This window comes from Phyllopteryx taeniolatus, chromosome 20 (assembly GCF_024500385.1).
Source record: "Phyllopteryx taeniolatus isolate TA_2022b chromosome 20, UOR_Ptae_1.2, whole genome shotgun sequence".
Classification (NCBI taxonomy): Eukaryota; Metazoa; Chordata; class Actinopteri; order Syngnathiformes; family Syngnathidae; genus Phyllopteryx; species Phyllopteryx taeniolatus.
The window spans coordinates 13,288,040-13,316,030 of NC_084521.1; the positions used below are offsets into that span (position 1 = coordinate 13,288,040).

The 27,991-nt window shown below is 40.1% G+C and overlaps 1 protein-coding gene across 2 annotated transcripts in view; it reads left to right on the forward strand.

Moving 5' to 3' along the window:
- sema5a (sema domain, seven thrombospondin repeats (type 1 and type 1-like), transmembrane domain (TM) and short cytoplasmic domain, (semaphorin) 5A) overlaps nt 1-27,622 on the forward strand; it is a 128,298-nt gene extending 100,676 nt beyond the window's left edge. For both annotated transcript variants that reach the window (XM_061758495.1, XM_061758496.1), the window contains exons 16-22: nt 5,492-5,717; nt 15,615-15,824; nt 17,846-18,016; nt 18,206-18,361; nt 19,787-19,831; nt 21,232-21,443; nt 26,582-27,622. In XM_061758495.1, coding sequence (XP_061614479.1) covers nt 5,492-5,717; nt 15,615-15,824; nt 17,846-18,016; nt 18,206-18,361; nt 19,787-19,831; nt 21,232-21,443; nt 26,582-26,701 — 1,140 coding nt within the window. In that variant the 3' untranslated portion in view covers nt 26,702-27,622. The remainder of the gene's footprint in view (nt 1-5,491; nt 5,718-15,614; nt 15,825-17,845; nt 18,017-18,205; nt 18,362-19,786; nt 19,832-21,231; nt 21,444-26,581) is intronic.
- The last annotated feature ends 369 nt before the right edge of the window (nt 27,623-27,991 follow it).

Here is a 27,991-nt window from a genome sequence, read left to right on the forward strand (position 1 = left end):
CAGAATACAATGATTTGCAAATCATGTTCAAGCTATATTTAATTGAATACGCTACAAATACAAGATATTTAATGTTCAAACTGATAAACTTTATTGTTTTTAGCAAATAATCATTAACTTGGAATTTTATGGCTGCAACACGTTCCAAAAAAGCTGGGACAGGGTCATGTTTACCACTGTGTTCCATCACCTTTTCTTTTAACAACATTCAATAAACGTTTGGGAACTGAGGACACTAATTGTTGAATATTTGTAGGTGGAATTATTTTCTATTCTAGCTTCAGCCGTTCAACAGTCCGGGGTCTCCGTTGTCGTGTTTTACACTTCATAATGGGCCATAATGCGGGAGCACCCTCGCGACAGATCACCAAATCAAACATTGCCACCACGGAACACAAGTATGTCATATCTCAGCTCCTGTTAACAACTAGATTCATGTAGAACACCACATTTTGTATTGTTTTTGGTGTGAGGAATTAATTTCTGGGTATTTTTCCATTTTAAGGTCATTTTCAAGTTCAAAGGCTATTTTAGTCATTTATGTTCACCCTAGCAAATGTCTTCACTAGTATTTTTTGCAGTGTCTCCAAACCCATGGAGATATGGGAGCATTGATTGATTGGGTTCAGGAAAACCAATTCCAATTCACCACATCGCAAATGCTGGTACCTCAACATTGCCATGCGCTCCCCCTCTTCCACACACTCAGTGTTTGGAATTGGCAAAAACACTCCACGGAATGCACGGGCCACCTTTCATGAGCTCACTAACAGCCACTTCACCATCACCCAAGACCGGACCAGCCTCACACTGGACTCACTGCATATGCCACATCTTTGAGCTCTGGACTGTACTCATATACAGTAAGAACTGCAGTGCAGACTCACTGAATGAAGCAACGAGGCTCATGACCTCAAGTCCTTGGACTCAATCACCCTGACCCACCGCCCTCATTTCCAGCATGCGAAGCGTGCCGGGCTCACACCAGCTTTTGTCCAGAAGCTATCCATCTCAAAATCCCCCCCGAGATTGCCGACCCCAGTGAACGGGGCTGGTAATAGAATGCCAGAATCAGAGTGGGTGTCATCGGACAGATCTGGCAGGTGTCAGCCAGACGTGTGCTACTCCTCCATTGTGGCTGGTCGACTGTAAGTGCCATAAAGCCCGACTCAGCTGTAGCCTATTGTGCAAGTGTGAAGGGGGCTGTGATAATAATGCATGAAAGTACAATGAAACCTAGTTTAACACAAAAATCATGTGTTTTTAATAAAATTGCTGGCGGCATGGTGGATGACTGGTTAGCACATCTGCCTCACAGTTCTGAGGACGCGCGTTCAAATGACATTGAAATGGAAATATGACTTCAGAAATAGATTCCTCACACCAGAAACCATGAACAAATTGGTGTCACACATGCTAACAGGAGCTGCGATATATGCTACAATATAGACTACAATTATATTATTTATCTTTTTGCATTATTACTTATCTTTTGTTGGAAATGTTTTGTATTTTTAATTTTTTACGTCTGTACTGGTGAAGGAGCTGCTTTCAAGCTCATTGTACGTGTATAGTGAAAGAAAAAAAAAGCATTCCATTCTATTAAAAAGTCTGTAGTATTACTGAAATTCACACCGGTGCTTCCCCTGCAATGAAAGGCCATCACAGAGCTCTTTATGCTGCTACAATGTGACTGCTGCGAGTCAAATTATTTATCAACATTAATGCTTGTTTTAAAAAAATGCTCCATTGTAAAGTGCTTTCGCAGCAAATAGAATTGACATTTTCAAAGGAATCGGGAGGGCTTGGTTGGATTAAGTGAATGATTTGTTATAGCCCACACACTTACGTTATAAAATATTGTACTGTTTCCAGTAGATAATCAAGTACAGAATCAATGACAGAAAAATGACTGGAGCAGCCATGGCAAGATAGCACTTACACAAGCTCTATTTAAATTGGTCTGATTTCATCCCGGCGGCACTGTGGTCGACTGGTTAGCACATGTGCTTCACAGTTCTGAGGACCAGGGATCCCTTGCACACGCAGTTTCTCAGAGAATGACAACTTGCGGTGTCCGGTGCCATTTCCTGCGAAGAAAGGGAATTATTGTTCAATTCACACCCATGGGCAATTTAGTCTTCAATTAACCTACGCATGTAAACGTATGTTTTCTGGGATGTGGAAGGAAACCGGAGTACCCGGAGAAAACCCACGCATGCACGGGGTGAACATGCAAACTCCACACAGGCGAGGCTGGATTTGAACCCGGGTCCTCAGAACTGTGAGGCAGATGTGCTAACCTCTCACTCACCGTGCCCACCTTACTTATTTGTGTTTTATTTTAGATTAAATGGAACAATTTTGAACACCAAGCGTGGTTTTTCGGCTGGAAGAAGACAAAGCTTTTCCCACGAACCATTCTGACAATGTCAAAGAATTCTCTTCAAGATGGATGGCTGCTGTTGTTGCTGCTGTACCTTTTTTCCACCTTATATCAGTCAATAGCTCAAGTGCAGTTGTCTTTACCATTTCTCTATCCTCCCTATAGTCTTTTTTTATGTCATGTCATCATCAGTGGAAGTTGAAAAAAGAAAAATTCTAGTTTGACAAAGTTAGGCGTAGAAAGTACAGATGCGTAAGATTTTCAGTGTGGGCGGGTAAAATCACTTAAATACAGCAGTGAAGTATGTATTAGTACTTTGTCACTTCCCATCACAGGTGAAAAGAAGGGCAGTTTTGTTGACCTCCAAATTGCGCTGTGCTGCCGAGTTGTTGAAATGAAACCTAAGTGACATGATATTTGTGTAGGCCAGCTAATGTGGGTGTTTATTTTTACATGATTCGAGCGTCACAAGTGTTTGAAAATACGAGGACATAGACAACTGGATAACAGCAGCGTCCATCATGAAGTCACACACAGGGGGAATTCTGCGTTTGACAGAGTGTGTTGCGGCTGACACTGCTAATTAAACTGATGTGTCATGGAGACTCGAGGAACGCTCTGTCGCCATGGACACGATGATGTTAGATAAAGCCTCTGAAGAGGATTAGTCACACTAATATTTCACATCTGGATTTGTGTCTTAAAGGTCACAGAGCCAGTGTGTGTATGTTATTATGCGCCAACCTCAATGCCCAACAACAGAGCCATACCGAGAAGAAGCATAATTAGTGTAATCATGGTGGGAGGTTAGAAAAGGAAGACTCGTTATTATTCGCCTCCAACTAGCCCAGCACAATGGAGTACCACAAACACACACTTAATGGGGCAAAAAAAAAATACAGACGCGATATGAACACTGGCGCCCACTTGAAGTGTGTGGTCCCAAAGCATAGCTCCTTCTTTCTCGTGGTTCTTTGTGTTTCTATTTAAAAAGAAACATGTTCTTACTTGTTTTAGATTCATAACAGGGGTCATGCTTTGTTTTAAAGTCAAAATGGAAATGATATTTAATTTTAGTTCGTTTTTTTTTTGGTTGTTTTGAATGCAAAGGACATTTTGGTTTGAATATTACAGTATAATCGCATGTGGTCTGACCCACCTCAATAAATTGACTTTTGACTCACGGAAAAAATCATTTGTGGCCCTTTTAAGATTTGAATGTGAGTACCCGTGCTCTAGGGTATGCAGGGAAACCTCTGGTATTCCACCACTTGCTCTGCCACAAAGCTTTTTAAGTGGGTTCTGTATTAAGTATACAGTGACCATCTCGCTGGAAACTACGTATATACAAGCAGGAGTTAAGACGGAGTCTCTTGAGTCAGTGAATGAGGTTTAGCTTTAAGCCCTGTAATGATCTCCTTAGGCCTCTGGATGGATTGACATGAATCCTTTGAGAGCATTGGGGGTAAAGGCATACCGGACAAGTTTCATTAAATATTTACTGTCTGGCAACCATTAACAACTCACAACACCCACAGATCGCTTACCTTTATCTCCCTTTTGTCCACATATGAACTTTTTCTTGTTGCTATGGGCGCCAGAAAGACATGAAGGTTGTCTTGCGTGTCTGCGTGTTGCTGTGTCTGATGATCGCAGATCGTTGGCTCCTCGTGCTGAATGATATTAAATGTTAATGTGTTGAGGCGATTACGGCGATAGATGGAAAGAGGCAGGAAATGCAGTGGACGTGACACGCTCGTTCATCATGGACACAAACAGAATCTCAATCCCACCAGTGTGTTTTTAACCTTGGCTATCTAAGAAAGAGAGGACAAGTGTCTCGATTGGAAGAGCCAAAGAAAGATGAGACAGATACAAGCTGGGAAAAGAGGGACATGAATTGGGGAACAAGTTATGAACTGTGAAAAATAGGACAAATACAAAGATGGATGGAAAGAGATCAAGAGAAGTAAAAGTGAAGATGATGAGTGGTGTATACACACTGGCCACATCATTAATAGACATTTACCAAAACAAGCTGCTATATGTGATAAGAAAATAATGTTTTTCATCTTTAGACTTGATGCAATGGCATGTGACCTAAGGTAATTCTGCACGCCTTGTTCCATGTAACGAAAACGATAGTATTTTTCTGAACACAAGGCAGCTCCTTTCAAATCTTCAAATCAGTTTGAACTGACACTGGCAGAGAAATATTAGAAAAAATAATTATGGTTGTTTGCATGTTGCATTAATATAGAAATTAACTGCATCATACTGAGAGGTTTTTTTTATATTTGGACGATTAGAAATATGAGTATATGATGCAGTTCAGCAACATTAAACGTTTTTTTAATGCAAATATTAGATCCCATTTGATTGTGTAAGTGTATCTAATCTTGTGACCGGTCATACCGCTCTATCTGCCGGGCTCTTATCTTATTTTTCAAGGTCTGGCAGTCACTCAAGGCGCATTCAGCATAAATAAACAAGCCTGCAAGGCGAAAATGGCAGTCAGTCTTCCCCTTCCTCTGGCATGGAACTGCCTCGATGATCTCCTCACTATAGTGATCATCACATATACCACCACAAATGTTATTTTCTGACCACTTGTCCTAATGGAAGCTGGTGGAGGGAATTTCAGGCCATACGGCCATACATTGTCACGACGCTCCTGAATGTGATTCACACTTCATGAGCTTCAGTGATATGTTTTTCATATTTATTGCCAGATACAGACAGGAGAAAGCGCCTCATTTCCACCTCTGGCCCGAGCCAGCCAAGTGGATATTTTGGCACGGCAGGTCTTTACATCAGCGGCATAAACCAACCAGAACCAGAATTCGTTGGCTTTAAAGGATGAGCAGCAATGAAATATTTGAAAGGCCTGTTTGTTTCTACTACACCAAATAAGATGTTTCATATCACATTTGCCACTCTGTTTTGGAGCATTTTTCTGGTGTTTTATGAAGCTTGAGAAACACGGCAATAAGGATTTCTGTCTGAGCTTTTCATGCTTAATTGTCACCTTAATGACTTATCATGATCTTTTCCTGCTTACAAATGAACTCACTGCATAGAAATGTTTTGTCCTCTCATCTGCAGGAGTACCAGTCATGCAACTCCCAACCTTGTCCTGACCTGAAGAAGACCACTCCCTGGACGCCTTGGACACCGGTTAACATTTCCGACAATGGCGGCCACTACGAGCAGCGTTTCCGCTACACGTGCAAGGCTCGCATCCCGGACCCCAGCCTACTGGAGGTGGGCAGGCAGAGGATTGAGATGCGCTTCTGCTCCAGCGACGGCTCTACCGGCTGCTCCACTGATGGTGAGAAGACATTGTTGTATTTCCCACTGTATGTTTACTGGCTTGGTGCATCTCCACAATCCTTCTGTGCATGTTGTGCACCAAATTGTTCCCTTTGCTTTCAAACTCTTTTACTCTCTCTGTTAAAAAAAAAAAAATAGCTCTCATGTTTCAGCTCCTGTCATTTATCAAGAAACCAAAGCATCAGACATGTTAATTAACTTCCAATCCAAAATCCAATTTTTAGATTATAACTCCATCAATCTCTGCCAAGATACACAATGTGGGCAAAGGTATTGAGAGCTCTTCTTAATTAATCAGTGAGAGGTTAGGCTCGACCTAATAATGTTTCCAAATACTACTTCTATGCGTCCAACTTTTGCCCCTTTGACAAGGCATGCTTCGGACTTGACTTGCTGTAGTTACATTTCCGCTGGCTAGACAGGGGATTCCAATTGTGCTCAACTGACACGAAATGGGTGACGAAAATTAATGGGCCAACCTTTTTTTTTTCTTTCCTTTTTTTCCCCCTCTTTTTAACTGATTAACAAATAGCACAAGACAAAGATAATGACATTCAAACAAACTTTTTTTTAAAAAAAGGGGTAAAATGGGCAAAAAATTAGCCGATTTTAGCTGATCTTCCTCTGTTGTAAAGTTAAACAACTATTAAAAGACAGTGTTGTAAAAAAGTCAAATGTTCTGCCTGTAATTCATATCTTTATTGTTGCAAGTGTTAAGGGTATCAAAAACTAAGTTATTTAATTATTTTTATTTTTTTAATTAATTGACCCATTAATCGGTTATCTGAATTTGATTCTGCCAAATATCAGAATCGGCATCATCTCTGGACGCTGCAGTTTTATACGCCGCAGTTTCCACTTTGCATTTTCTTGCTGTGGCCAACACCCAATACGCCAGGAATGCAGGAGTGTGTCTTTTTCAGACTGATGCATTTAACAGTGAATGGTGTTCACAATTCTAGAGTATTTTGTACACTAAATTGAGGCAATTAGTGCCGAGCCGAGCTGGTAAGCAGCATAACACTGCGCTTATTCCCATGAGGCCTTCATAAACTAGACTCTTAAGCATTTGTACAAAGAAGGGGCAAATTGGCTTGTTGTTAAGTGCAAGGATTAATATGGGAGGTGAAACATTGCACCGCAGTCTAAAAAACGAGTTTGTTTGTTTGTGTTGAAACATAAGGGCATATTATAATAGCCTGTTCTACTTTGAGTTAGTCTCGCTGGTCCCTCACATGTCCCATGCATCTTGGCTCTTTCTTTTTCCTGCTTCATTATTCCATCTTATGGGTCTCCTCCAATGCTGTCATGAGCACCTTGAGGGTTTGCAAGGACCACCACCGGGCACCTAAAAAAAAAAAAAAACACTTGTCAGTTTTGAAACTTAAGACCTATGACAGTCATCCACTCGAGAGCTTTAATTGTCTTATCTTGTTCCTCATTACCAGGAGCGTGTGTGCGTGTGTGTGTGTTTCATTTGAATTTGCCACCAGAAGCCTGACGTCAGATCCCTTTTATAATCACAGCAAGTGACAAAAGAGGATGGCAGCATGTGTCTCACTTGTAGGATGAATGCAGCCTAAGGGCTATGACAGGCGAATTCCCCTCAGTGATGTTTTGGTTTTTTGTGCAAGGAAAAATGTGAATGAGTTTATTAAGGGGCATATTTTAATAAAGACTGACTTCCTAATTGAATCATTGGATTATATTTGTCAGACATTATCCACTTAAGTGTCCTTTTGGCTATCATTTATATTCCCTTAATACTGGCCTTCTAACCACACAATTATTTAATAAATATTAATACCATACATCTGCTTCATTTATGCTGGAATCATAAATTATTTTATTTTTAATGGTATATGATAACCAGTCATTCCAGCGATTAGTGGTTTTCTAGTTTTATCTCCCTGCTTGAATAGGGTCTTAAAAGATATTACACATAGAAGAGTACTGTAGATATATATATATATATATACTTTATTGTGTGCTTGTAAACATCTCAATAACAATGTGTCTGCTTAAATGAAATGTTAAGGCAACTGATGGCGGTAAAACCTGAAATTGTAAGGGCCATTTAGTCGCTCAGAAGTCTGAAGAAAGTTATGTGCAAAAAAATAAATTAAAAAAAGACACCATAAAAGCTTAAGAAATATGATAAGTATAGAATATGTGTGGAGTGTGGACTAATAATTTTAGTGTAGTTACTCGAACAGAAGGCGGCTATTTCTAAAGAACTGCCTCCAGTGGTGTTTATTGCTGTCGACACAATACGAGCTAGGACAGAGAAACAAGGTGTGAATCTCTTTCAGAATTTTATTATTCACGTCTGGTGACGGACTACTGAGTAGAGCCTAAAAAGAAATCATTTCTTTCAGTCCCATCTCGCAAATCCGGAAGGTGAAATCAAATATACGGGCTGGTATGCAAATGAAAATAGATGTTTATGAGCTAATTCCATTCACGGTCAGTAGTGTTTCAAGTTTATGGCCTTCATTTTCATTCCTCATTTGAAGCCGATTCATTACAAGGTTTCTCCTTAACACAATGGCTGGCTGCTCCACTCATCTCCCATCATGCTGTCTTGTTTGGGATCTGCTCTGCATCACGCTTCTCAGCCAGAAGTGGGTGTGCTTTTACACATGCGTTTATCAGACATCATGTGATGTGCTCATCAAGAGAAAAAGCGAAAGTATGTACCGTATATAGCATTTATTGCTCTTGACTTAACGTCAAGATGCGTATTCATCTTTATTACAGGAGTTAAATGATAAATATCTGATTCATAAAAAGCTTTAATGCCACATAGCCTGCTGTTTTACCTGAGCTGGCTTAATGATAGCAATACTAATATCATTACTAAGAACGTATCGCGACTTAAAGCACAGGTGTCTAAATCAAGGTCCAGGGGTGTACTAATTTGGCAGATTCTGTGTAAATTGCAAAAGGAAAAAAAATGCAATTTTTCCTCACTTTAACCAGTTTTTGAGGCTTCATTTTCACCATATCCATATATAAATTCGACAATAGTTGTATGCTACAACATCTGGTTGCCGCTATTTTCCATGACTTCTAATTTCAAATTCAGTTTGTTAAAAAAAAAAAATTGTTTTTTTAAAGTGTAACATTGATGAGGTGATTATACATTTACTATATAGGGTTTTCTGTCATAAAGGCCCTCTGATGGAAACCCTAACTACCATGTGGCCCATTCTGACAATGTAATAATAATCAGTATATGCTCAGTTATGCTCACAGTAGCACGGCAACTTCATTTCATATAAATATTGGACACTTCACTTGGTACACCTACTCAGAATAATGAGACCCAATACAAAGGCTGTATCAAAAACACAAATCAAAATAATGCAATTTTACAAAGAAAGTTAAATAACAAAAAGTCAAGAAGTTGGGAAAATTAAGATGTAATGGTTTGTCATTTTAATATAATAATAATGACAACAACAACAACTTTATTTCTTTAGCACCTTTAAAAACATGTTTGCAAAGTGTTTTAACAGAGCAAGTAGACACACACACACACACACACACACACACACACACACACAAAGAACTGTAAAATACCCACATCTAATCATATAAAAACAACAACAAAGATGATAGAGAAGCCCCAGGCAATGCAGGAACCCAAATAAACCCATCTGAGACCAAGAAGGTTGATGCGGAAGTTACATTTTAAAACACAAGAAGAATTTTTGAGGTACATTAATAAGTGATAATCATAAAAATAAAATAAATGAGTCAAGAAATCCGGCACGCTGGCCGACTGGTTGGCGCGTCTGCCTCACAGTTCTGAGGACCGGGGTTCAATCCCCGGCCCCGACTGCGTGGAGTTTGCATGTTCTCCCCGTGCCTGCGTGGGTTTTCTCCGGGCACTCCGGTTTCCACCCACATCCCGAAAACATGCGTGCTAGGTTAATTGACAACTCTAAATTGCCCCTAGGTGTGAATGTGAGTGAGAATGGTTGTTTGTTTGTGTGCCCTGCGATTGGCTGGCAACCAGCTCAGGGTGTACCACGCCTCTCGCCCGAAGATAGCTGGGATAGGCTCCAGCGCTCCCGCGACCCTGGTGATGATAAACGATACAGAAAATGGATGGATGGATATATATATATATACACACACAAACACACACACCTGAATGGCATACATGTTAGCTTACATGATTTTTAAAAAACAATCATCTAGCTTTTTGAATACACAGTATAATATATTTAGGTTTTCACACCCCGCGCTGTTTGAATCCAACAACCTGTCAGTCCCTTGTGGGCCTCAAACGAATAAAAAAGCTTCAGTCATAAGTCATTTTGTGTGACTACAGGCCAACCCACAGTATAAATGATGACTATAAAAGCTAATATCCTTGTCTGATTCAATCAATAGAAAGGTCATCATATAGCAGCAGTAACATTGGTCTTAATGTTTTGAAATTCGACCTCAGTATATTTTATGTTCTCAATTGCGTTCGCGAAGGCCAGCATGGTGTAAGGGAAAAAGACGCAGCAATGTCTTTGGAAGCTTGAGAGTTTATTCTGTGGTCGGCTCTCTTTAGTGAGCGATGGCTTCATTGTTTCCCCTGGAGAAAGTGTGGGATGTCAGCAGGCTTGATGTGTTTCACTTGAGCTGATGTGCTATCAGGGCCAAGACCCTCTTGTGGGCAACAGATTACTTTTCTACACAGCACAGACTTAGTGGACGCATGCCAGTGCTGACAGATGACAACCGCGGCGCTATCCTTATTGTTCTTTGTTTTCTCTTTTGCTCAGCCAGCACACTTCATTTTATATGGCTGATTCACTTTTATCAAGAGAGAAAAAGGTTTAGCTTACAATTGTGCGTAGTTTAAGTTCTTTATCACAGGTCTTCTCCAATGGAACCCTTCTTTAGAACTGCATAATTAGATGAATTGAGTAAGTATACATTGGGCTTACCGGAATGACTCATATATTTCAATTATGATGAACTGAATTAATTGTATTATGATTAATTAGGAAATTACAGTGGCAAGTACAAAGACAAACATAATGCGTTCAGTAATCCTGGCTGACCTCCAAGTTTTTCTAATTTCTAAATAATTGATTGAGATTGACTATAAAAGGAATTTCCTTATTATGCGTTCCGACTTTCATCAATCATAACAGCAAGGGGAATGTTGCAATGTCACACTATTATAAGAAATTGAGTACTCTGCAATAATCTAAAATAAAATAAAACTGTTCACCTGGAGAGGTAACACAAAGGTGTACTGGCATTTTAAAGGTATTGCTGCATCTGTCAGGAGGCATCTTGAGTGTAGTCATTTTTGTCGATATCCAATGTTTTTATTGTTATTTGATACATCCGCATGGCATTTGCTCGGTAAAACTGATTTGTGTAGCCAGCCGTTTTCCTATACCCCAATTATTTCTATTTTTTTTTATAACACCCTTCCTTTTGTCCATCACTGGTTCACTTCTTTGGTGGTGTCAAAAAAATGCACACAAAAACAAAAGGCAAAACCTACTTTGGTTTTAACCCTTGATACAGTATGTGGTGATGAAATGCTTTGTCACACATTTATTTTATTTCAGTTTTTTACTTTTGATACACGTTTTACAGAATCCATCTTGGCACTGTCTTGACTGGTGTTTGGTGTTTAGGAATAAACCTATGTCATGTTTTCTCACTTTGTTGCAAACATCAAAGACTGGAAACATCCAGTCTGAAAAAGGTTGGGAGAGGAAAATGTTGTTTTTGACAATAGCACAAACAAATCTGACTTTTTTTGTTGTTGTTCTAGCACCAACAATGAGGGTGGTGTTTGATAAAGCTGGCAAAGGTGATACATAGGCAGTGGACAATCTTGAAAAATGTTCTGGAACTGACTGTTTATGACACGTGCAGTCTACAAAGGTTGAGGTCATAATGACCTCTTCATGCTTTGCCATTTTACAGGTATACCTTGAAAACCATCAAACTGAGGGCCACATCTGCACAGTGCAGTCCAAGTGCAAATCAATAACATTTCAAACGCATACCTTTGGTTTAGAACTCAGATTTATTCCCTTGAGCATCTGTTTTCAGACGATTTCCATGCACCTTTAGATACTGAAATGTTGTCAGTTGTGTTGAGTTACTGTGCAAGTTCTTCAAAACACTTGGTGATGCGTTCAAGGGCCGACCGTCTGTCAGAAGCTGAGTTCAAGCGATTCCCACCAGACGATCTAATGGACCGCATAAACAATAATCCAACATATGAAAAGAATTGCTGTGTTGGCATTGTGATTTAATATCCTTGATTTCAGACGTTGGCTTTGATGGAGCCCATATGTGATATGAACCTAATGGTCTAAAAACAAAAATACTAAAGTGGATGAGCAGGCCTCCAATGCATTGTAATGTGACCACCACCAGCTTACATGCTGTTGTTTTTTTTTTTGGGGGGGGGGGGGGGGATCCTTTGAAGACCAAACTGCTCAGATGTGTTTAGAATGATACAACATTGAGATTTTCTTTCTATAACACTCACAAATTCAAGCAGCAACCAGTAACTGGATGAAATGTTGGTCCATTCTTATACCACATCAAACTAACTAGATGATTCTAAATGACTGCTTTTTCAATCCATTCAGCCAACCATTTTCTTCCACTTATCTGGGAAGCAGCAGGCCAAGTTGGCAAGCCCAGGCTTCCCTGTTTTGAGTCACCACCATTATACTTCCACCAGGGGGACACTGAAGTGTTCCAGATCAGTTGTGAGACGTAGTCCCTCCAGCGTGTCCTAGGTCTACCAGATGGACGTGCTCGGGAGGCGTCTGGGATAAATGCCCGAGCCACCTCAAGTATACAGTATGTACAAGTAAAGGAGCGGCGACTCTACTGTGCCGTTCAATATGTGGGTCTGGATGAAACTCAGCCCACCTACAAAGGAAATACATTTCTGCTTGGATTTGCGATCTTGTCCTTTCTGTCACCAAAGCTTGAGACCATAGGTAAAGATGCGGAGAAAAGGCGATCAATAAATCTTCACCAAGACAGTCCAATACAGCAACTGCATTATTTATGGCATTGCATCAGTCCATCTATCAAACTCACCATCAGTTTTGCCCTCAATTGTGAAAAAACAAGACACATGAACACACAGGTAGGACTTGGCTCAATTGCACCATTCACCCCTTTTCTCACTGAGAACCGTGGTCTCAGATTCGGACATGCTGTGTAGCATCCCACAGCCTCATTACCTCATCATCTGCAAATAGCAGAGGTGAAATCTTAGGGACATCAAACTGGAAATCCTCAACACCTTGAACAAGCCTAAAAAAATCTGTCAACACAGATAATGAACAGAACTAGTGAGAAAGGTCAGCCTTGATGGAGTCCAACATCCACGGGAACAATTTTGGCTTTATTGCTGGCAATGTAAACCAAGCTCCTACTATAATTATGCAAGGACTGAATGTCATGGGTAGTGGACCACTGACCCCATAATCCTGAAGTATAGAACGCAACGAGGGACATGATTGAATGGCTTTTCTAAGTCTACACTCTCATGATCAATAGGCAGTGGCGTCTCGTGGGTGGGTGACCAACCCAAGTGGAACTGTAGCTTCCTGGATTCTTCTATAGTCCGTAAAGCCACATCCTGTTTTGTTTGTAGCAAGAAAAGCTCCATATTTTCTTTCACTTCCCGCAACGACCAGGTGTCCTATTACTTTTGTCCACATCATGTATTTCATGGCTATTTGTGAGTCTGTTCTGTTAATTAAGCCCCTGTGCCCTTTTAAAGAGTTTTAATTGCTTTCTCTTTATTTGGCTCTTCGATGAAAAGCTTCCCTTGAGGAGGCTGCAGGCTGGCAGATCTCAGGTCAGCCCATGGATTACTGTTGCATAGTCCCACTCTGGGCAACCACAGCACATCATTTAATAGCATGACACACACATGGGAAATGGTTGTGCTGCTCTGAATCTAGGACACCGCTTTCTCACTCGTGGGCAAACAATATGCGATGTCAATCAAATCTGTTCATAAATGAAGTTTTGTCAAAATATCACAATTCGAAGGCATTTGTATTTGCCTGTGTGGTGCATTACAGGAATGGAGGGAACTTTTATCCATTTGATCTTAAAAATCATTTTTTTATTCTCTGTCCAGCTCATCAAGGGGACACGGATTCAGTCTCTTGCAACTGTATGTGAAGCTCGATAGTCGCTGCCAGTTTGAAAGTGAGAATCACGTTGTTTGTTTTGGCATTGGCAAGTAAGAAAAGGCCACATTATAGACATTTTCTACAATACTGTAGTTATCTTGAAAAGTACACATTTAAATGTAATTTCAATACCTAGACTCCACTTATATATAATATGTCATGTTTAGATTCTTTTTCCCAACTTGATGTAGGCCTACGCTATTCCATTTTCAGTTCCATTTTAGTTGTTTGTAGTTGTAGTAATGTAGAACTATTGCATCATACTGAGAGCTGTAGCTAATAGCTGGGTTCTAATGCATTACGGGAGGGAGAAACGCAAAGCGTTCGATAAATACCCGTAATAAAAATATTAGAAACAACTCTCCTGATGATGCACACTGCTGCAAAAATATACAATTATAATAATTAACCTTGTTAAATGAATACCTCTAACATCATTAGCATTTTTATATATGCTCCGACTAAACATTTTGATACTGGCTCTAATTTGTGCAAAAACATTGTACGTTGTGGCCAGTGATCATCTTGTCATACCCCGAGGAGGTTAAACATTGCGTGTAAAGTGACTCCCTTATGACACTGCTTATGTTAACGTTTGTAAGAGTGCATGTTTGACAATAAGAAGAGAGGTTGCTGTTATGTAAATGCTTGCATTAATAATGCAATGCATAATAATGCAACTCGCCAACAAAATCAGCACAAGCGGCCGTTCAATATCCGGGCCTTAAAGAAGTCTGGATGAAGAGTATCAGGTCACAGCTGCAGGCGGGTCAGTCAGTAGCACTGCCCGCTTAGAATCGATAAAAGAGCACATGCCTCGACGGGCCCTGTCGGTGCTCACGCCAGCTTGTGAGGTGATGGGGCTGTGAGCTGTTAAGGTCGGCCGTATGAAGAGGTTGAGAACGAGTGCAAGGTAAACTTTACTCCGTCTCCCTGAGAATACAAAGCAGCGCAAATGCTGGAAAAGCAGCCGGGCCGGTAAGGGTAATGAGTGAGGTAGGCAGACGTAAATGGCAAAAACAAAGAGAAGGGGCCAAAATAAAAGGCCTCGATTAAAATGAGAGATGATGATGGAGAAGATTAAGAGTAAGGAATCTGTCTTGTCTGGATTATTGTCTGTAAAACTCGAATGTGGCTAAGTGTTGAAGGAATGACTCATCTGACAATGGCTCGGACAGTCACTGTAATTTCTTTGCAGGTGATTATCATTCACTCAAACAGATGGCTTCCCATTCAGAGAGACCACATGATTCCTTCCCCATAGCGCTCAATGCCTCTCACTGGCAGAAACATTTCCACAGCACTGATTAATGCACGAGGTAATTATAGTTTAATAAAAAAAAATTACACTTTGCACATGAGAGCGTCAATGATGAAAACTGCTGTTTGATGAACATGAGAAGCCGCAGTTATCTAACTGAATCCATCTTCAGAAAATAGAAGTTGGGTCTGTGAGGAGACTGTTAAGACTGCATTTGTGCAGTTGTTCCGAATCCATCATTTCTTACAAAGTGGTTTCATGACAAATAGTTTTAAATGTGATTTAAATAAACTCATCTGTCTTTTCCATGCTTTAGGTGAGGTTCTTCATCTGGGGAAGATCTCTGGATGCACCATCAATGGCGGCTGGTCCTTGAGTTTTAAATGGGATTTAAATAAACTCATCGTCCGTCTTTTCAATGCTTTAGGTGAGGTTCTTCATCTGGGGAAGATCTCTGGACGCACCATAAATGGCGGCTGGTCCTCGTGGTCTTCCTGGACCCAGTGCAGCAGAGACTGCAGCCGTGGCATCCGCAGCAGAAAACGGGCTTGCAACAACCCAGAGCCCAAGTATGGAGGTCAGACCTGCCAGGGAGCTGCACAGGAGTACCAGGAGTGCAACACCACCCCTTGTCCTGGTAAGGGATACACACCGGATATAGACGATAAAGACGTACCCCACTGGACATCTTGTAAATATTTATTAATATCTTCAAATACACAAGTACACAATTTTAATGTAATTAGCTACTGTGGGTAGAAATAGAAAATGTGACAACCATACACAAAAATCCTGAGAGATTAGCTGTTTCATCAAAACTATGACCAACTAGAATGTCGCTCAGTAGCACGCAATCATCTCAGACCGAACTGTTTGTGATTCAGTTGTTTAGCAGGCTACGTCCTAACTGTTGTTTGCATAGAACTGTAAATTCTGTCCCTCTGAGAAGCAATTACTTACCCTCATTTGCTGTGCTATCCAGATGAATGCACACTTCCCCACCTCCAACCTAAGATATCTTTTTCCCCTTGAGTAAGGGATAAAGAATCGCGGTGCCAAATGACTTGCAAATCTTCTGGAATCACAAAAGAAATCAGACAACGGATAGAAGCTGTGATGAAAACTCCAATTTACACCACAGAATCAAAGAGGCCATCCCTGAGGCGCTCCTCTTTGTAATTACATAGCAGATAAATTATGCTGCCGGCTATGGCAGACCTTGTTCGGTTGTGAAAAGCCCTGAGACGATGCATTTTCGACACATGGCAAAAGTATGCATTCTAATGAACAGAATCCTTTGCGTGATGAAGGAAGTGCGCAGTCTAAATGGAAATTCTGTATGTTCGGCATCAAACGCACAGGTCTTCAGGGCGAAGCAGACAAACAGTATGTTGTACTGGATGATTATTAATCTCAAACCCCCTTAGAGAAGGGTTTAGGTTTCTTGCTAATAGCCTGGCTGAGCGTGTAATCTGCAGCACCCTCAATCTGTCTTCCTAAATGCTGCCATGCTGGAAGTAAGCAAGGGAGACAGGGGCGTGAGCAGCCATCAACGCTATTTTTACAGCCTGTTAATTCAGTCCGTGGATGACTGCAATTGCACGCGCATTTTTGGTGCCGGAAAACTTTTCCGTCTGATGCTAATACGTGCAGCACATATTGTGAAGATGTAGACTAATCATATCACATCTATAGTGTGGCGCTCTCAGGTTTAAGCAGCAATGAATACTAATCCATCTTCTAATAGCGCTCGTCTGAAAGTGAGACGCGATTTTAGGCATCCCAGCAGACGTAGCGTAGCGTGTGATCCTCCGTTGTCTGATCCTATTCTTTTTAATTCAACACTTTGGAAGAGGAAAACAGGTGTCCTGCCGACCATCCGTCTGGTTTAGAAACAAATGAATCTTGTGTTTTTCTCACAACTTTGCCTGAGATGAGACGATCCGTCATGGAGGGCCGGGAATCGATTTGTGCGTCACTTTGAGATAGAGAAATTACGCAGAGATGACAAAAAGCAACGGCAACTTCTATTACCTGCACAGAGCTGCGAAAGCATCAGCGCGTCTTTAAAAGCACTTCTCAGGTGATTGGCAAAGGATATTGACTCACTTGTAATTGACCAGGCTGCCCTCCTAATTTTTATTTTTGCATTTAGCAGGAATCTCCTTATCTCTTATTGCCTGCTACATTACACCAACACATTCTAACGAGATCCAATACAAGAGCTTTACAAAGATAATAAGGCTCAGTTTTGACCCCGTCCAAGTGTTATTACGTTAAGAATATGTTTGCAATTTTGTACCTACAGTATGTTTGGGTTACCATATTAAGCAACTTAAGATGGGCAAATATTAAAACCAGACCTCAATATGATGGACTACAACCACAATAATAAACAATGTAATATTGTTACCGCTTTCAAAACTGAGCCTTTGTTCGGTTTGTTCAGATATATAACCCTTTGCCTGTAGCTGGACTACCACAAAAACCCGCGCAAGCACGGGGGGAAAACTAGCAGAGTGCCCATTTTCATACACACTTATGCACTATATACTGTATGAGGAGCTCTTCATCATCATAATATTAAGAAGAAGAAAGTTTTAACTGTTGTCAAAGGGCTTTATAATAGAGTGAAATGGTCTCGCCTTTGTCCTTTAGTGGATGGAAGCTGGTCCTGCTGGTCTTCATGGTCCAAGTGCTCTGTGACGTGCGGAGGAGGCCATTACATGAGGACTCGAACTTGCAGTAACCCCCCGCCTGCTTACGGAGGGGACATCTGCCTTGGGCTGCACACTGAAGAGGCACTATGCAACACTCAAGCCTGCCCAGGTGCAAACAAACACCCCGTACACACTCACACACATACACACAAATATCCATCACAGGTTCCATTGCTTATTCTTTTCAGTCACTCTCAGCCATGTGGAGCTCAGTCATGCATAACCAATACATATCCAAGGACCCACACAAACAAAAACACGACACAGTTGTGGGATTTGCTATGATTTTTGTTTGCAGAGAGTTGGTCCAGCTGGTCCCAGTGGTCCCCGTGCGACTCCAGGGGGCCCCAGTTGCGTGTCCGTCATTGTGATGTCCTGTTTCCTACTGGAAATCAGTGCACAGGGAACAGCAGTGAGAGCAGGCCGTGCGCTTCTGACTCCAACCTTATACCAGGTACTCATGCACACAGACACCTAAACAAACATAAAAGCATTGAGGATCCATCCTTCAGTACCAACGTTTACATATGCCACAACAATCATTTAATTTATTTAATGATAACATACATTATTTATCTCGCTCTGGGCACTTGTGCGATGTAAAAGGTAAGATTCCGCTATAAAAGATTAGTCAAGGCATGCAACGTCTGTCAAAAAAGTTGAAGAAATGGCACCACCAGCCAAATGTACAATGTCTTTCCATCCATCCATCCATTTTCTCCCGCTTATCCGAGGTCGGGTCGGGGGGGGCAGTAGCTTTAGCAGGGACGCCCAGACTTCCCTCTCCCCAGCCACTTCATCCAGCTCTTCCGGGGTGTTTCCGAAGCCTTCGCAAGCCACCCGAAAGACGTAGTGTCTCAAGCGTGTCATGGGTCGTCCCCGGGGTCTCTTTCCTCAGCCAATAATACTGATATTGGAGCCCGACTGATATGGATTTGAATAGGCCGATGCTCATTCCGATATTTGGCAAAATAAAATTTCAATAACCTATTAATCGGAAAATTAAAAAAATATACAATTCATAAAATAACTTATTATTTTGCTCCCTTAATGCCTACAACAATAAAGATGTGAATTACAGGCAAAACATTTGACGGTTTTACAATACTTTGTCCTTTATTATTTGTTGAACTTAACAGGGAGAAAAATGTGCAAGAATTTGCAGATTTCTTTGTTTTGTTTGTTTGAATGGCATTATGTTTTTCTTATATTGTAATGTGTTAAAGTGTTTAAAAAAGTAGCTGATTTTTGCCAATTTGAAAAGGGCTAACATCGGTTGATTAATCAGTGGGCCGTAATCGATAACTGCTTAGACAGCCATATCACTATTGGCAGAGAAGTAACATGAAACACGCATCTGCATTGATTTCTTCCACAGCGAGATCATTAAAGCAAGATTAAACATATTAGTCATAAACAACTATTTTAATGCCAAAGTCTAAAAAAATGTATTACTTTGCACAATTCGAGCTCCAGGCTTCCATTAATCACAAGAGTAAACAATTAGCTGAATCAAAGCTTTTTAAGCATTCTGTATTAATTAGCAAGGATATAATAAAAGTCTTACAGAATTACCCATTCTCGTTTATCATCAATCCCCTTTAATGGGAAGGCTTGTCAATTAGGGTTCATTAGAAATGTCTTGTACTTCATTTCCGCTAATGAGGACGTCTACTTTTCGTAAACCACTCCAGGTGCCACCACGGCCATGATTATAGCGTGCAGAGTTTTTTCGGTAATCTTGATCATATTGAAAGCAGCTTTCATCTCAGCATTCGCCAACGGTGATATAATTTGTCACGCGAGCAGGGGCGTGTTTGTGCTGGTTCCGGCCCTAATTCTGATACCCTTGCCTTTTTTTTTTCTCTCGTTTTATCAGAAGTCTCCATTGCACGCTCCAGCCAAGAGGAGAGACGCTGTGGAGGTAAAAAAAATAAAAAATAAAATGCATGTGTGTGAGAGAGAAGCCTACATATGCAGCATTAATTTGCAATTCTGCTTAAATGAATAGAAATCCCACTGTAAAAGAAGAATTGAAAGAAAATGCTGATCTGATAATATCTCGCAGTAGTCTGAATTACATAGTGTGCCACACACACACACACACACACACACACACACACACACACACACCTTCTCCAGTAATGTATATACTGCAGTAGCACTTAAAATTCAGGTGCCGAAATCCTGAGTAAAATGTACCATAGCTACACAGTTACAGTTTGAGGGGATCAATAAAATCTCTTTTAACCATGTTTATTCCGGCAACAGCTGCAGGAATGCTGATGAAAGTGCTCGAGTTCATAAGAAGCGCGCAAACACATGCGCGAGTGTGTTGGTACGCGACTGGCAGCTGGTAGTCAAGGAATGGGAGGTCACAGCCAAGAACTCAAATTGCTGCTGTCAGCTCTGCCATGTTGATTTAAACAGGAAAGTTAGAGAAGAGTGGGGGGGGGGGGGGGGGGGGGGAGAAAAAAGCTCTTGACAAAGTTACAAGCTTTGCTTTTTTTTTTTCAAAATCTACAGAATATTTTAAAGAATTGTCTGCAATATTACATATGCAATAAGTAATAACCTATCATGTAAATGTTGTCAGCCGTGAGATGTGAAAACCTTGGCAATTTAGCAACTCCCATTTGTCTAATGTCTAAATTCCGTAGTAAGTACTGTAAACCAGGGTTATCATCGTTTTGGATTGTTCATTATAGTTAGCTTTTATTTTGTTTTGGCATTTGATTTTTTAATTCAGTTACTTTTACCTAATTTTTAGAGAGGTTTTTTTTTTGTTTTAATTAATAAGGGGTATGCCTTGTGTGCAAGATTTTAAAAAGAGCATCGTAAGTATTGTGCAATAAAAACTCAACAAAATATATCATTAAAAAAAATAACAAGCAGGTGAACAGCCATCCACAAATTAAATCCAAATGCTCTATAAATCCACAGACTTTGAAGTGTAATAAGTGCAGTGCATGATTCTGCGTCTAAGGTTACAGTAGATAGTTGAAAAATGCTTGTGGCTTATTTAGCGTTAAAATCAACATTGTTTCCAAATTTCCAGGTGATTCTGAATGGGTTTTTTTTCAGGGGGCGGGCATGATCAAAATGCCTAAAACACTTACATTTTCAACAGGCCAAATACTCACTGGTGAGTTTTCTGTCATCGTTAGGGCCCCAAAAAGGCAATTTGTCAAAATAATGAATAATAAAATGCCGATTATGAGAGGGCCTTCCCATCGCCGAGTGATCGGGCTCTAACAAAGCCATCATTAGTGTGATTTGCCACTTCAGCTACCAACTCCCTCCCTCTCGTCCACCTCCATTCAGACTTCAACCTCTTCCACATGATTGCCGTGGGGCTCAGCAGCTCCATCCTGGGGTGTCTGGTCACCCTGCTCGTGTACTCGTACTGCCAGCACTACCAGCAGCAGTCGCACGACGCCACCGTCATCCACCCCATCACCGCCGCGCCGCTCAACACCAGCATCACCAACCACATCAACAAGCTGGACAAATACGACACCGTGGAGGCCATTAAGGTCTGTACTTGATGTTTTCTTAACATTGGCTGTGATGAAGTACACTTCCTGCTGCATGACTCTGACTGTCACACTACCCCCTGCAGAGTGCTGACACCCTCTAGCCTTGTAACAGATTGACAGATGTTGCGTGCACTTCTTTTCATGTGCTCCTCTGGCGTTTCACTGTCACTTTGTTCTATGTTGGCGTCAAACTTCTGCTTTCTCATAATATATTCATACGCCTTGGGACCGTCAGGGAAACACTCACACTATGTCTTGGAGATCTCGCCCCTTATGACAGCTTCTGAGCAATATCATTGTGTAGTACCACTGCATTCTTAATTTTTCAAAATATATATATTTTTTTTTTGTTAAGACAATTAACCCATGGAGGACTTTATTGTGGCAGGATTTGGCTTCGGCCTGTCATGCATGTATAAAGGACTTTTACGCTAAGCAGTTCAGACCATTCCAGCTTGTTATAGTATTGTTCGGGATCATAAATCCCGATCTGGTTTTGGATGTGTAAGTGATGACAGTACAATCTGTCAATGAATTCTGCAAAAGCGAGGAGTCAGTAACCCACTAACAACAATGGAAAAACAGACGTGGCAGTTGTCTTTCAAGCAAAGTACAGCAATGAGTCTACACCCATTAGGTACATACAGTAAAACTGGCACATGTCAAGCTGCAATAGAAGCTTTTCCATTGACAAAGGTGGGTACAATTTCTGTTATTTGGTTAGTCTGGGTTCCAATTGTACCAAGCCAAAACCACTGCTTTGACTGTTTGGGCGAGCATATTTTAATTTTCATAATTTTGTAATTTTAACATACATGCTAAAGGTAGCGTACCCTGTTGAGAGCTTAAAACCCGACAGTCTCCACTTGAATGTAGCAGTCTATTCCGTTGCTGTTCTCAATTTCCCCTTGGATAACATTTGTCTCCTCAAGAAGTTGTTGACATTTCTTTTTCCCCAATTTCCCACATTGCTATTTTGAAGTATAGCCGTGTACACTTGAGAGAAAGCATGTTAAAAAGTGTTGTACCATACTGCACTGTACTGCTTAGTGGAAACAGGGCAAATGCACATTCTTGTCAGTGGTATTTAGATTATAGCTCTCAGGTCTATTCATTTTTAGTTGGAGCATCTCTCATACGACCCCATTTAAACAAAAGTGTTGCAAGCCCCTTTGCAGTAATGGTTACATAAATGAATCAGAAGCCCTGTCTATGATCTCTTTTCCAAGGTGTTTGGTGCAGTTGAGGCCAGTGTTGTGTAAGATGTTTTTTCACAGCAAATGTATCCAACCATGCCATTCAATCAGGCTTGAACAGAAAGAGACCTTCCCCAAACGGTCCCCAAAGTTAAAAACATTGTCCAAATGAAATGTGTGTCACAGGACTTTTGACCATATAGTGTACTTAATCACATATCACTACCTTTATTTTTCTATTAACTGATACCTTGCTGTATTTTAGATCTGCAGTGATGACCTGGAAAAAAATAGATATTATTACATAAGATACATTTTATCAACTAAAAAAAAGTGAAGACCCAGGGGCTGCGTTAGGCAGAACAGATCATTTGGCTCAGCACAAACGTCTCCAAGAGTAATTTCATCAAGGTATGAAGGTGTCAGGAGCATTCATCTGTCATGCAATTAAGAGTGAGGAGCATAATTCGCTCTGTTCATTTGCAGACGGAGGCAGATATTAATACAGACAGTCCACACCTTACAAAATTGCAGGAAAAAAAAAAAAAAACAAAGAATGAATATTTTTCCTCAGGCTTGTTGTGCCTGCCTTCCTAAATGGGTTAAATTATTAAATACACAAAGAAACAATACGCCTCCTTTTGAGGTTTTGTAAGACTGATGAGACCCTAATGCTTAAGTTTACAATAAGAGCTCATACTTGGATGTTAATTCACAAAGCATCATCATCCTGAGCAAAAGGAGAAACTGCATACTGGTAACTTGGTCAAGTGCTGTCCAGTAAATAATAACGAAGCAAAAGCATCGGTGTTGTTTCCTTCCTCTCCTTGCAGCCAGACGTTTCGGTTCTCATGCCCCTGGACGAGCCCGCCATGCACCAGCCTGTCTCTGCTAACATGGGGGTGTCTATGCGGGGCCTGGAGATATTCTACTAACCACTGACCTCTCTACAGCATCTCACCTCTCGACCCCCCCCCCCCCCCCCACCCCCCTGCCCCTTCCCAACAAATTCTCTGACCAAAACCGAAACCACTACTTTCCTCTTCCACCCACACCGCGCCCCTTCCACTTCCTGTGGCACTTCCTGTGCGTGACAGGTTGGATTACAGACTCTTGTTCATGTTCCCCATACTCAGAGGCTACCCACCCTCCACCCGAGCATCATGAACGACTCTCACGCCCTCCCTCACCCCTCCACAGCTTGTGAGATTGTCTTTCTCTTGGCGACTGCCTCCATTTGCATGTTTCTTTCCATGTTTGTTGCTCTTGTTTTGTCCTTTTGTGTATTTAATTTGATGTATTGATGCATTTTAAAATGCTCCTCTGTTCATCACTAATGCCAGTACAGCTTGAAGCAATATTTTAACTAATAACTCCTTTGGAAAAAAATAGAGTCCATGTGATTGTGAGATAATAATAATAATAACACCCCAAAAAAATGTAACTCCTATTGTAAATATAATGTACACACCTCAGTTCAAATGCTAAGTTTTTGTGATATATATAAAAAAAATAAACCATTGTAAATCATCAAGGCATAACCTGTACAACTTAACATATTTTTTAGAGGGGATGTAAAAATTAACTACTGTTATAACTTGGGATGAGTCTCTTCAGAATTAAGCAATCACATTTAAACTTAACTAGGAGTCAGCACACACCTGCCACCATTTAGTCCCTCTGATTAATCCCAAATAACCTTCTAGTAGACTTTTCCTGACTTTTTTTTTTTTTTTTTTTTTTTTAAATTAATTGAAGCAGAAGCCTGAAGGTTTTGTGCTAACACTAACTGTTATTTGGAACTGTTCATAATTCCTTCCACCTTGTCTAATGCCCCAGTTCCAGCTAAAGAAAAACAGCCCCAAAGCATGATGCTACCACCACCACGCTTCACTGTAGGTATGCTGTTCTTTTGCTGATGAACAGTGTTGTGTTTGCGCCAAACATGTCTTTTGGAATTATAGCCAAAAAGTTCCTGCTTCTGCTAGAAAGTAAAAGCAACAAAATGTCAGGATGGTGGAAAATGTTTGGATATTTTTTTATCTTGGTCTCATTTTTTCATATCACAAAAATCTGATATTTGAATAGGAGTGTGTTATCACTGTATTTGCTAAATGTACAAACTTTCAAGCAATGGTTACAAAAATGAATGGCCGATTGTAATACTAGGTAAATTAAGTCCTCTTTGTGTTGGTTAATTGCAAACTACTCGTCTTATTTTAATTGCTCCAATTCAACATTATTATCCTCAAAAATGCATTTGTAGTCCTTTTTTTTTTTTTAAATCAGAACAGTGTGATAATGTTGTTCAGTCAGCATTACAACAGTACAATTAGTACCGCGATTGCATCATTTAGACGCAATTACATTTTCCATCACATTACTGTGAATGCTTGATTACTAGGATTCAGGCAATCTTTCAGCCAACGCTTTCTAGGTGAGGCAATGCTCATAATTACCCGAGTGCAGCTGTGAAGGAGGAGCCAAGGGGCCTCTGTTGCGGTGATGCAGTACAGTAATGTCTGTGGGGGCCAACAATGTGTTGACCCAAATAAATGCGTTGTTTTTTTTTTTTGTTCCACCCCCCTCAGTCCCCTCGTTCCCTATCAGTGTCGGTAGTCTTATCTGCGGTATATGCAACGTCATCAAGTGTTCAATTACACAAACCCTCAGCACATACTCCACCACAGACGATATGATTCCACGTTTACAAAGGTCACAGAGATGACGGCCGCGTGACTCTTCCTTCTTGTTAACATTGTTTTATCCTTTGAAAGTGCTTGCAGGCCATATAAACGGCTAAAGCTGGTTGTTAGAGATGACACAGACCAATGCACAGTAAGCAATTCAACCACGTGGTGACTGCGTTTTTGTTTTTTTTTGTGTGCGAACCTTGTTCCCAATGCCCTGACATTGCTTTTTTTTTCTAAATGGATGTTTCATTTCATGCCTTTCAGTTGCTTGACTTTGTTTTGTTAGGGCCACACTGAAAAGAAAAAGTTGGCAAATCATGACAAAAAAGACGATTTTGGGAGGAAAAAGTCATAATATTATAATAATAGTCATATCATTACAATGACAAAGTCATAATATTAGACTTGTAATATGTTTAGTCAACTTTAGATATGACAAATAATGAGGTTGATATTAAAACATGGTTTTATGAGAAAAAAAAGTCTTACTGTATTATTACAAGAATGAGAAAAAGGAAAAAAACTTTTTGCACAAATAAAGTCATGGAAGTAATAGTAATTGTACAAGATACAAGTTGACATGACTCCAAAAAAGACATTTTTATGAGAGTAAAGTCATAATCTAAGATTTGTAATTTGATGGCAAATTGACCCAAAAAATTATTTTGTTCTTATGTTATGTTCTTATGTCATTTTTCAATAAATGTCATATTACATAAATAAGCTGAAATATGTGACTAAAGTTGAAATATTACGAGAGAAAAAGTTGACCTATTACACCTTAAATGTTTCATGAAAAATTGGAAAAAAGTCATATCAAAAAAGTTGTAATTTTACCAGATTTAAAAAAAAAAATGTAATAAGTAATATAAGACTTGGGTGAGGTTAAAATTAACATTATGACACTACAGTTTTATGAGAAAAAAAAAGTTGGATGCATAATATATATGAGAAAATGTGGAATACCATGAGAGTAAAGTTGTCATATTTTTTAAATGAATTTTAATACTGCTAGAATAAAGTCCTAATAATTCAGGAAAAGAATAAATTTTTACAATACAAAAAAAAATATTTTATGAACTAAAGGTTTTTTTTTTTTTTGTTTAATTTATTTATTTTTACTATTTTTGACTTTTCAGTGGAGCCCCTGGTGCACCTTCCCATCTTTGAGCTGAATAATTTTTTTAATCATCACAAGGCAAACGAGCGCACACTAACTCTTCTCTTTCTTGTTTTGCTCATGCAGGCCTTCAACAAAAACAATCTGATTCTGGAGGAACGACAAAAGTACTTCAACCCACAGCTCACTGGGAAGACTTACACCAACGCATACTTCACCGACCTCAACACCTACGATGACTATTAAACAGGAAGATGCCAAATTCCTGCCCTCCCACCCTGACTGGATTTTTCTGTGTTATATATTGAGATTCGTGAAACCAGGCGTTGGGCTCTCTGAGACTGGCAGCAAAAACACAAACTCCTCATCATGCCAACAGAGGGAGCGGCCCACTCTCTCAGGTGCCTTGCGGTACGCTCGGAAAGCTCAGTTCCCTTTGTGGGAAATGGACGACTGGGTCTCCCCCTGACCAACAATCCGATGAACATGAAAGGGGAATCGGTTTTAACTTTCCTGTGACTCCACGTGAAGAGTGCTACATTTGTAATGAGGCACACAAATTCTGCTTTGCATGACACATCTGATGTCTTCAGTTTGCATGACAGCATTCCATTTGTTTTATGTTTCTTTCTAAGATGACTCGCAAGAATCAGGATGTAGATATTTGAAGTTAAGTTAGTTGTTTTCTGTTGCAGGCTCATGCAACAAGATGTTGAATTGATTGCCTACAATTTTGCTATGTTTTTCCTATTTACATTTGTCTCAATTGTTAAAAGAATCATTTCCGATTGTGTATTCTGAAGAGTAACTGGCAGTATTCACATCAGCCTGCATACATTTACTCAGTACATTTTGTATTTTTCTGTAAAAAAAAAAAGAAAAAAAAAGAAAGAAAATGTTAATGATAACAGTGTTTACTATTTTTTTGTCTTTGTATTTGTGGCGCAGGATGTTAATGGTATTTGCTGTACAGATGCAGTGTAGCAAACACTATCCTCGCCAACTGGAGTGCTACCCGTCTATACTGCAAGATGAAGTCCAGTCATCAAGAGACATTTATGTTCATAACCAAATATTAGCTTATTCAGTGGTTGAGTTGCAACTAACTCTTTTTACATGTCTGCTTGTGTTGCTGTGCATAAATTAAAAGCTGCTTCATACACAATATGTACTTGTCGGAGTGTTGTGTGTTTACACTTTCAAGTCAACAACTTCATTTGGCACACAATGAATACAATGAGTTCAATTAATACTTTTATTATGACAGAGGTTTTTCTAATGGTTTGGTTGACTCATTTGGCTATGTAAGAGTTCATTTAACACTTTCACATTCTGTTCAGTGTTCCACTATGAACTACTATCACAATAATAAATGGTACATTGATACCGCTCTGACCAAATATTTTGGTAATGGAAGAATCTTTGACACAGCGTGTGTATTAGGGAGATCTTTTTGCATTGTGCAAGTAGTCATAATGTGGTCAGTCAGTGTATTATTGATATTTAATGTAACAAAATATCACTAGTGTTAAAGGT